A 10835-nucleotide genomic window follows, 5' to 3' on the forward strand; every position below is an offset into this window, starting at 1 on the left:
AGGCTAGTAGTAAACACCCAGCCTGTGTCCCAACAGGAAACGCCACAACACCCCTGCTCCCTTCCAAAAATATCATGTAATTTTTCTGTTAGATCATGGACTTTACTCACAACCTTTGATATAGAGTCTCATGAAGCTCAGAAAGCTGGTCATATTAGATATCAGAAAAGACATTTTCCATCCCCTATAAAATATTTTCACTCCAGATTAGGTCTGCGATACCAAGCCAAGTTACACAATACCGCAGCGACTAAGCAAACTCACCTAAGACCAACCTGAACCACCTCCTCTTGGTGCTTGGGGTCTCTGATAGGTAATTGATGCTCCTTGATTGGTTATTTTCAGCTCCACCCAGCAGTAAAACATTTGGCCAGGTGCTCTTGCTTCCCTGAGTTTGTAGGTTTATGCACATTTCTGATGCCAATCTGAGGAGCAGAGCTGTGCTATGGGGCAGTCCAAGGTGATGTTTCTCACAGCCTGTTCTAGAAAGGGCACCTTCGCAGAGGAGTGATAATTTCCAGCTGTGTGTGTGTGTACATGAAACAACCCATCCAACATTTGAGACTGAACAAATAATTTCTTCTCTCCAGCATTCTTTTTTCTCTTTTTTACCTCCCCTTTCTTTTGAAGACAGACTGGGGTATTAGGTGAATTCAGAAATGCATGAACATTTTTGCTATAATGTGTGTTCTTCACTTGTTCCAGTTTTCACTGGATTTGAAACTTAGTTTTACTCTAGCTGGTAGCAGTAATGTACTTTGTAGATCTGTGTTATGAAATACATACAGTTTCCAGAGACTGATGAGTAGAAAAGAAAAATACATCAAAATATATAGCCACTCTGAGAATGCAGCTAACACTTCTTTATGCGTTGTTAAATACATCAAACATATTGTTCTGTCTATAGGAAAATTACCTATAAGCTGACAAAAGTAAATCTTCACCCTTCTCCCTCTTGCTGCCTTTGAAATTGTTCTGACAATTTAAAAAGTGTATAATAGCTTTAAGCATGGCTATTAAAAATAAGATCACTTCAATGTTGCAAAAGTTTTGAGGAATGGTCCAAACCTTTTTTCAGATTTTTCTGTTCCACATCAGCAGAGAAACTATTTTGATACATGAGTTTTTTTCCAAAAAACTTCTGTCATTTGTGGTAGGCTGTATTATTTTCAGAGCAGCCAGTGGATCTACTCATGTTTGAAGACAAGTCATGTAATGACAAGTCTTTGGTACAAGTCTAGCCACGTTGGTAGATAGGGAGTAAGCTGGCTCTTGGCTCAGTCTTAACGCATGTTGTGAGAAAGATATTTAAAATATGGATCCTTTCAGGAACACTACACATCTTGCCCAGGGGACACCCAGGTATTTGGGGAAGGATAAACATGGATAAAATGCTGGATCTTAGAGGGGCACATTGAAGTCTCAAGGTGGGACCATGTTAGGAGCTGACGTTTCTACAGCTCCTTCATCTATGCTTGAAATACATGACATACAAAATGTCTGATAAAAAACAGGACTGCTTTTCCTTTTAAGAAGGAATCTCTATTATCAGAAATGCCTCTAACGGTGATAAAACTAGCTACAAGGCTCACATGTCTTTAAGCATTTATTCAATTTCATTTCTAAAATGAAGGTTATAAATCAACCCCAAGCCCTTCCTGAAAAACGCTGTTATCCTCCAAGCTATTATGAGCATTTACAGAAGAATGATTCTTTTCTGTGTCAGATGTTATGAAAGACAGTTCATACTTCAAATAATAAGATTTATAAGTTGAGATTGTGAAGTTAAATTTAATAAAGCTCAGAGAAGATGCATGAGCCTCAAAAAGCTTTTTAATATAGATCTTTTGGAGTTGAGATGCTACCCTTGTTTTATATTAGCTGTTCTGTATTCTTCTGTATGCTGGGGTTACTGATGGATGCCAGCAGAACTTCCCACTACAGAAGGTTTGCCTTCTTTCCTCTTCTCTTTCTCTCCACGAGAATTTAACTTATGACAGATTGCTTAAGTATATCTCATTACTTCTTTGTACAGTTATCATGCATAATCATAGAATCATAGAATCATAGCTAAAGGGCTTTCCAGTCTTCATGTTTGTTTCTTGAGTTGCCAACTTTTCTTTTTGATGATGTAATTCCTCAAAGAAAGATTAATGTTCTTGGTTAGTATTTCCTTTGGTTCAAGGAATTGTTGGGAGATTTACCACTATATTAATTTTATTTTGAAGGTCCGGATGATTAACTTTTGAAAATCAGCTGTTCTGGTCAGGGACAGTCCCACAAACTCATGAAAAGGTTGTCATGAACAGAATTTCCTCCAAATATGCTTTTCAATATTGGATTGGGCATCCCAAAATTGGATTTGGGATTTGACATTTTGAATTAAAAGAAATAAGATTTCATTTTAATTAATCCAAAAGAAAAAAATAAATTTTTATGACACTGAAGAACTTCTTACAGAAAATGATACTTGGAAAAAAAATGCAAGTATTTTGATAATAAAATTCCCTAATTTTTTCATCATGTATATCCCTTCTGGACAAAAGAACAGCAGATCAGATCTAGGCTACCTACCTAAGCTTAAGTCTTGTTTTGTATAACTGGGAATTAGGGGAGGGAGGAATCAAGGGGAAGGGACAATGCAACCAAAATAAGTACCTAATTTTCCTTTCAAATCAATGAAGAAATGTAGATTTTTCTGAAGACTTTTGGAGTGTCATCCAGACTGGTCCAGCCAGCTAACTACTTTTCACTGAGATTGCAAGGGGCAAATAAGATAGATACATTTATATCAAAAATCTCTTGGCACTATCATCATGTTTTCTGTAGTAGACAAGTAGTCAGCTTGTCTGGACAGCAGGAGACATGAGCTCTAGGCTCCCTTTAGCATGGGCAGCCAGATCCCCAATTCTTCACAGACTACATGACTGTTTAACCACAAGCCTGTAAACTGTTTTATGCAAACATACTTTACTACAGTTCCTAATCCAAAGTCTGTTTTCAGTTTTTACCCAATGACAATATCTAATGTAAAATGCACACACACCACAATTAAACCATTTTGGAAAAGCTGTGCACCACTACTCGTCTTAGTCTGAGTCCTGCCTACAAGTGAATTTCTGACTTTGTCTAGGAGTGCTAGTGTTTTTTTAGTTAACAGTGCCAGTTGCTGTCTACTGATGTGGGGGCTGCAGCAGAGCTCTAGATGGCAGGTTGGTACTTACCTTCTCAGAATAATTACTTCTGAATATCCTTGGGAAATCAAAGTTGGATACCCAGCTAAGTAGGGAGATGCCAATTAAATTTAGTAGGCTGATGGGATTTCTGAGTTTCAGTCACTAAAATCTTACCTTAGCCAGGACTTCTGAAAACTGATATGCACCCCTAGAGAGTGTGATAGAGCCTAGAAAGACAGATTAGTCCAAAAAAGCCTGGTCAAAAGAAACTCAACATTTACACGAGCTGCAGCTGTGTAATTGCCCATACACCATGACATAACTCTTCCTTGTTAAATTAATATTCCAGTTTGTGAAACAAGATAGAGTTAGTAGCTCCTGTTACAGCCCATTTGTACATTTACAATGCAATTAAAAAAATGAACAGAAAAAAATCTAACTCAGAAAAATGAACCACAAATCTAGCTGCAATTACTATAGAAGAAATGCAACGTCAGCTCTTTTCTTCCATTAGTATGCCAGGAATTGACTCATAAGAGGAAATCTCATGGATTCCTGCTAATCATCTAGTGTAACTTATAGCTACAATGTAAATGTATTTGATGCAAATTATTATTGCATCTAAACTGCCAGTAAAAATACATTAAACGGGCTGCTAATTCACCAACTACCAACAAAAATGCTGTTATTTTAAGAGATTATTGCTGGGAACACATAAAATATGTTTAAGGAATACTACATTTGTACTTGCAGTGTTCCTTTTCTCATGGTAGCAAATAAACAAATAAAATGTAGTTTCAATTATTAAATAAATAAAATATAATTAATATGTTTAAGAGCTTCATATGGCTTAGTGTTAATAGAACAGATGTGACCATTATTCATGGGTCACTTGTGATTTTTGTTTTGCCTTTGTTGCAGTTCAATAACAAAAGTCATTATTTGAAGACAATGTGTAGTACATCTTGAAATGCACGCAAAAGTTGAGTTAGAGCATTCAGATGTCTGGAACATGTTACTGCAGTCTGCAAGTGTAGACACTCCAGAAATATATCAGAATCTATTTTAAATTCATTTAGGATTGTGCAAGGCTAATTATAGAAACATATTATGGGCTTGGTACAAAGAATGAGTTATTTGGGGTAGGCTAGATTAATTTTGGGGAGGCTTGGGTTCACGACTTTCCTTTGCTGTGCTAGCCCAGGGTGAAATATAGGTTCTCCAGTAGTTCAGTAGCTCACTCTGGAGTCAGGGCTTTGAATCACTAGACATTTGAATGTGTAATGTTAGAGGTGAACACTTCAGGTGAAAATATTAAGTGTCAATGAAATTATTTTTGGAAAATTTTTGACAGTTCTAATTGTGTATGTCCAAGTGCCTGAATATCAGTAGAGTCTCATATATCTGGAGTTTGACTACACAGTTGCCCACCTTTAACAAGAGGGATGGAGGTCCCTAGAGCAGGATCTCCTACTCTTGTTTGGCCACTCTGCTTATCATAGTAGATGAAACATGCTGGGGAGCATTTCCAGGCCAGCTGGCAGGGAGCAGCTCGTGCCTCTGCTAGGAAGTCCTTGCTGCTGAAGGGCACTGGCCACACCACATTGATCCGTGGGATACTGTGACTCTGGAACTATCCCAGGAGCTGTTTGGGAAGGGACTGGCTCACATGGGACAGGCACGTGCCAAGGGCCAGTCCAGCTGCATCAGACAGCACCTGGGAATGTTCCTGGATGCTCTTTCACCTGCTAGCTTGGCTGTACCTTCACATGTTCATGTTTTGTCCCTAAGGAAAAACAAAGTATGTTGTATACATGGGCATTTCAGGCTGCGAAGCACTGAAATGCTAAGGCAGCATGGGCTGAATGGTTGCACAAGCAAATTGCCTATCTTCGCAGGACTATCCCTGAATGTGGGCATTGATTTTAGATCTGGATGTAGGTCTTCAGGCTATTTCATATTCTTCTGTCTCATACCATAGACCTGAAAACTAACCTTGGTGACAGGGAGACAGGACTGTTGGCTGCTGAGCTGGGTCAAAAGCTCTAATGCAAGTGATAAATTTCAGGCCCTATCCATGGGAGGTGTCCTGTCATTTATTATGTGATCTGATGGGTGGGCAGGCCCCCTCTGTGCCTTCCCTTCAGAGAAAAATCTTGTCATTCTTCCTAATAAGCATCCTAGATAGACTGGTCAACTATAAGCATTGCTAGAGACATTGAATATAGAACACTGTTAGTGCACTGAAGCATCTTGAATAGTGTCCTTTTTGCCTGAAATATTTTGTTAATTCTAGAGTACTACATTTCATTTTCTAAATTTCTCATATACACATATAGTATAACATTTGAGTTTTGAGATCTTGTGACATTATCTCAGAAGCACGAGAAGACTAATTTAATTATTTATAATAAAAATCATCACCACATCCACCACATCCAACACATTTTGTATTGCTTATTTCAGGTTTAATCTTTGGCATGAAAAATAAAAACCATGAAAGAATATTGATAAGCTGATTATAATTCAGTAATTGGAACCTAGCATACTTTTTGTTTCACAATAAATATTTGATCTTTAGTCCTTCAGCATTATTATGTTTTCTGAAGTATCTTGTAGGTCATGTTAACCTATGACTGTTTCTGCACAGTGTCTAGTTACACCATGAGATCTTTGCCACCCCTTGTCAAAGAACAAAAGTTCGTGTGAGTTCAAAAGAGATTAGACAAATGCATGAAAGAAAAATCCACAGGCTCTTAAGCACAGAGATACCACATCTTTGGTGAAGAAATCACCAGAACTGCTGAAACCTTGGAAAATATACTCAGAAAGTTTTGTATTACAGTCACAATATTTGTCTATTTTTCTTTAAGCCTCCAACAGGATATTAGGTTAGCTCAGGTATGATCATTCATGTCTAGTGGGGAGCACTTGAGACATATATATATGATTAGGTCCTTTTTGAATGAACACTGGGATCAAACCCTTGGCTGGTATAAGTGGGTGCAATTACACTAAAGCTGTGTTAACTCAAGCCAAAAAATAGTTTGGCCTTTATTTCATGAAAGATGCTAAGCTGGCAACAAGAAATTTTTCACCTGTACAGGTCAAGAGTGAGCTAAAGAATGGGCAAAAGGCTGTAGATTAGGCACTGACCTCTAGTAAGACAGCTAGAACTCACAAAACAGAAGGTCTGTTTGCACTGTGACCATCTGCAGCCAATCAAGCTATTCACAACCTGAACAATTTTCACATCATAATGGTTTATGTCCCCTTTTTTTGAATTATATAGGTAATTTTTAGATAAGGGAGGGAAATCTGCATCCCATTACTACTATCGCTACATAAAAGCCAGCAAATATTTTAAGTTGGTGGTGTAGCTGAAGACAGTCATTCCTTGACCAACATTTTCTCACACTCATATGTGACCGAGTCATGCAGTGGCTAACACTGGGAAGATAAGTGAAATTCCGGGTGACAAAAAGATGTTTTTCTGTTGTTCCATGTCAGCCATTTTTTAAGAGTAATTGAATTTTGAATTTTCACTGAATCAACTAAAAAAAGTTTTAACTGAACGGTTGGGTTTGATATTCCACAGCCTTATAACAGATGTTTAGTCCAGGTATTGTCAAAAAGAAATGATTAAGCTGGACAGAACAACACATTTCCACACATTGCTGTAACAATCTGGAGAGAAACCAAACCAGAAATGAAAAGGTGAATGTGATGTTTAAATATTCCAATGCAAAAGGGCATCTCTAAAGTATTCATGAAAAATAAAACCCTCGGCAAAACCTAAATACCTTAAAAAAAGAAGTCACCAAAACTTTTTTTGTACTTTTCAGCTTTCCAGCCTTCCATAGCCTGAACTGATTCAGCAATAAGTAGAAAACAAGAGATCCTTGACAGAATCTTAAAGGTTTGCTTACCATAGATTGACTAGGAAGGGATGCTCCAGGCCTTGCATTATCTGTAGCTCCCGAAAAACATTTCGAACTTCATCTCTCTCAATGCACTTCTGTTTATTCATATATTTCATGGCATACATTTTCTTGGTGTCTCTCTTCTGTACAATGCACACCTAATTGACAGCAAAGTAAAGGACAAAGTTTGACACCTACAGAAAGGAAACTCAGTTGTGACTTTGAAAAAAAGGAGCCTTTTATGATATTTCAGTTATCCAGGTCTGGATACCAAAACCTAGAAACACCTTCAGAAAGTCCATATTACAGCAATGCAGGATTCTTTGTAATATATTGTAATTACTAAATTAACAAAAGAACACCCCACCCCTGTATAAGAAGAAATGGGGACCAAGAAAAGTGGCATAACTTTCAGAAGTTACATGGTAAAGCTGGGAGGAATACAGTCCAATTGCTCGAATGACAGGCTGTTTCATTAGTCACAGAAATTACTGCCTCCTGCCTAGGAAAATGCATGATCATTGTCCTCGTTCCCACGAGTCAATACACATATCTTGATTACTGCATCATAAACATAGCCTACATTTACAAGGCTCAATATTTCATCTAAATATCAGAATTATGCTCCCTTAATTATTGTTGAAAAGAAAAAGAATTTTTGTACAGAGATTCATCATAATACTTTTTAAGTCACAAGAAACCATTACAATGATTTAGTCTCTGGCAGTAAATTTCTTTGCTTTAACTTTGTTTTCTTTTTTTAAAAAAAGTCAAATAATTTTGTAAATGCAGGAAGGAAATCTTAGTCAAGAGAACTCCCATGTAAGGCCTGGATTGTTTTTTGTTGTGGCAGTTTACCTTGTGAATGAAGCTGGAGAGTGTCACCGACACCACATCTAAGGACCATTGTTTTAAATATGATTTCTGACAACACAAAAATATAAGATTGTTCGCTGTCTCATCCCCAAAGCTGGTGTAAATCTCATCTTCATAACAGCCCTACATACACACATAGAACAAAACTATATCTTCAGCAGATTTTTGCTCTGAAGGGTTTTTCCTGTTGATTTATCAGGACTTTTTGAAGTGACACTCCTAATGTGTCTTCACAGCCAAGAGAAAATTAGTTGAAAATATTATTTTGGTGCAACATTTATATTACTGGTACAGCCATAGGCTCCAATCAGAATTTTTCATCATCAGGACATATACAGACTATGTACTAGAAGCATCTGGTTTAGATATCACAGCTCTGTAGTATCTAAATTCAAGGGTATTCTGGACTCACTTGTTGTGGGCACTATTATTTTGTATGTATATTTATGTACATACACACATGCACACATACACACTCCCATATTATGCACATGTAAAATTATAGTATACATACATAGTATACACACATAAAAGTAGTGCTCAGAGATCGAATTACAACATGGTGCCAACCAAAAATAAATCCTTTGGTTTTGAGTTGTATATTAAAGAACTTGCGGTGCTCAAAATTCAGAAATTGTCTGGAGAAACTAAGAGCACTTCCCACAGCTGAAACCTCTGACTTTAACAAGGTGTCATCTGGATTCTGGACTTGGTGATGAACCACCAGCACCAGGGTAAGGACCTTAGAGAGACCTGCTGTGTGGTCACTTATTTCTTAATCGCAGAGGAAAGGCTCCAGGAGCATATCATCAGCATATTTTACTTCCCCTACATTTTTCCAGTCCCTCCAAGAGGAACTGGACCAGTGAACCCAAACCACATTTATTTCTCTGCAACTCTATTTCCATGAAGTGTGTCCTTAAGCTCAAATCTACTACAAAGAGAGGACTTAATAGTACTTTTAACCTATAATGATAAGGTGTGATTAAGCAGAGTTTCTAATTGCCTTTCCTAATATCAGGAGATGTTCTGCTAATTAAGTAAAACATGGATGGTAATGTTTTGTCTTGAGCCCATCAATGTTGCACAATGGTGAGTACCAAAGTTTTGTTTCATTTTCCTCCTTGGGCTATTACAGAAAGTCTGAATGTTGGCGATGTCCTTAAGATAACTGAAAGTTCACACTTATATGGAAAGAACCCAGGCTGTGGAACAATGGGGAATTGGGGTTGGCCTTTTGGGGGAAGAAGAGGTAGCAGGTAGGGTTGAACTGAAATGGAGGGATGGAAATTAATTGTTCAAGATTCCACAGGTTCTTCAAAAGTATAAGCAGAATTTGCAGGGTCTTGACATCCTGTCTGAGATTATGTGGACACTCCAATTTAGTGAATCACATTATAAAGGACAACGTTTATGGATTTTGGCTCAGAACCTAAGTCCAGAAGTTCATTCACTTACATGAATTTGCAGCATGATTTTCATATGAAACTTGGCCAAGACTGAGGTGTTTGCAGAAGTCTCTTATTCCATTACATAAAAAGCCTCTCTGTTAATCGTTGACTAGTGACACTGCTGAGAGAATGGAGTTTTACTCAGCTGAGAGTTACAGGTTTGACCAATGCAGCAAACTCGGGTCATATGCAGCACCTAAATATGTAATGTAAACAGGTTTTGAAACAGTGCTGTGACTCCAGAAGGCACTCAGTTCTCTTACCTGCCCGTAAAGACAAGGGTATTCGGCACAGTTGAAACAGACCTTCTGTTGTTAATAGAAGGTTGCCTAGCATACAGCTTTAAAGCAGAATGATAGTAAACATTTTCTAGTAATGTGTACCTACACACACCTTTTAACATGGTTTCAAAATCAATAGGATTTTAATGAATATACTAAAGCTACTTCCTACTAAAATCCAGGAAACACAAGCTGCATCCACATTGATGTTATTGTGAAAAACGCCTGACATTGCTATGACAGCGCTGAATCATAGTGGAGATCCTCCCTGGCATTTCTATCTGCTGGCTGTCAGCTCTTTTTCTGAGCAGGACGTCAATGGGCTGAAACTATTGCAGGAAAGAAAGGAAAAGCCCTTGAGCTCTCCTCACATATGCAGTCTTAACAGGAAATGTTTAAATTGGGTTTTTTTTGTTTAAACTCTTTCCAAAAGAGTTATTTTAAAATAGGGAAAAACAGGTGCTCTGGCACCTTAACAAACAAATTCTGTGATGACATTATTGTGGAAGTCTGTGCAGAATTGCCTTATTTACACGTATCAGTATGGAAGCCTGTCACACTCACATTACTAAAACATCCTCTTTCAATTTTTCTGTGAATAGCATTTACCAAAGCCCAGACAGTGCCCTGCTCAAACTGCTATCATTGCTTCAGCAGTCTCTATAGATGATGCTTCAAACCAAATATGTGTCACGAACTCGACAACTATCCAGCTTCATAGTCAGCAGATAGGGACAGGAACATTCATCTCCACCTAAGGTATGGGTTTAAATAGGTCCAAGGGACCATCTCTAGAAGGATGGTTTCTCTTTTAAAGTCCCTCTTGTGGTTTAACCCCAGCCGACAACTAAGCACCTTGAAGCATCAGTGGCTGTGCATGAGGTCATGCTGGAGCACCTCAAAGCACATGGCCATGGATAAGCCCACAACAAAACAGGTACCCCTGGAGGGACTGCAGCCATGGGTAAGGCCATGCTGGAACAGGTATCTCTCTGAAAGCATTGTGGCCCATGGAGAAGGCCATGCTGGAACAGGTGCATCTCAAAGTGACTGTGGATAAGTCTATGCTGCAGCAGGTGTACCCCTGGAGAGACTGTGGCTCATAGATAAGGCTCCACTTGGAGCAGG

At 38.2% G+C, this 10835-nt stretch overlaps 1 protein-coding gene across 1 annotated transcript in view; it reads right to left on the reverse strand.

The window, feature by feature from the left end:
- Positions 1-10835, reverse strand: part of STK32B (serine/threonine kinase 32B) — a 171790-nt gene that overhangs the window by 138457 nt on the left and 22498 nt on the right. Inside the window, exon 3 of the mRNA XM_009328893.1 lies at positions 7106-7257. Coding sequence (XP_009327168.1) covers positions 7106-7257 — 152 coding nt within the window. The remainder of the gene's footprint in view (positions 1-7105; positions 7258-10835) is intronic.

The sequence above is a fragment of the Pygoscelis adeliae genome, unplaced genomic scaffold (assembly GCF_000699105.1).
Source record: "Pygoscelis adeliae isolate BGI_AS28 unplaced genomic scaffold, ASM69910v1 Scaffold66, whole genome shotgun sequence".
Lineage (NCBI taxonomy): Eukaryota > Metazoa > Chordata > Aves > Sphenisciformes > Spheniscidae > Pygoscelis > Pygoscelis adeliae.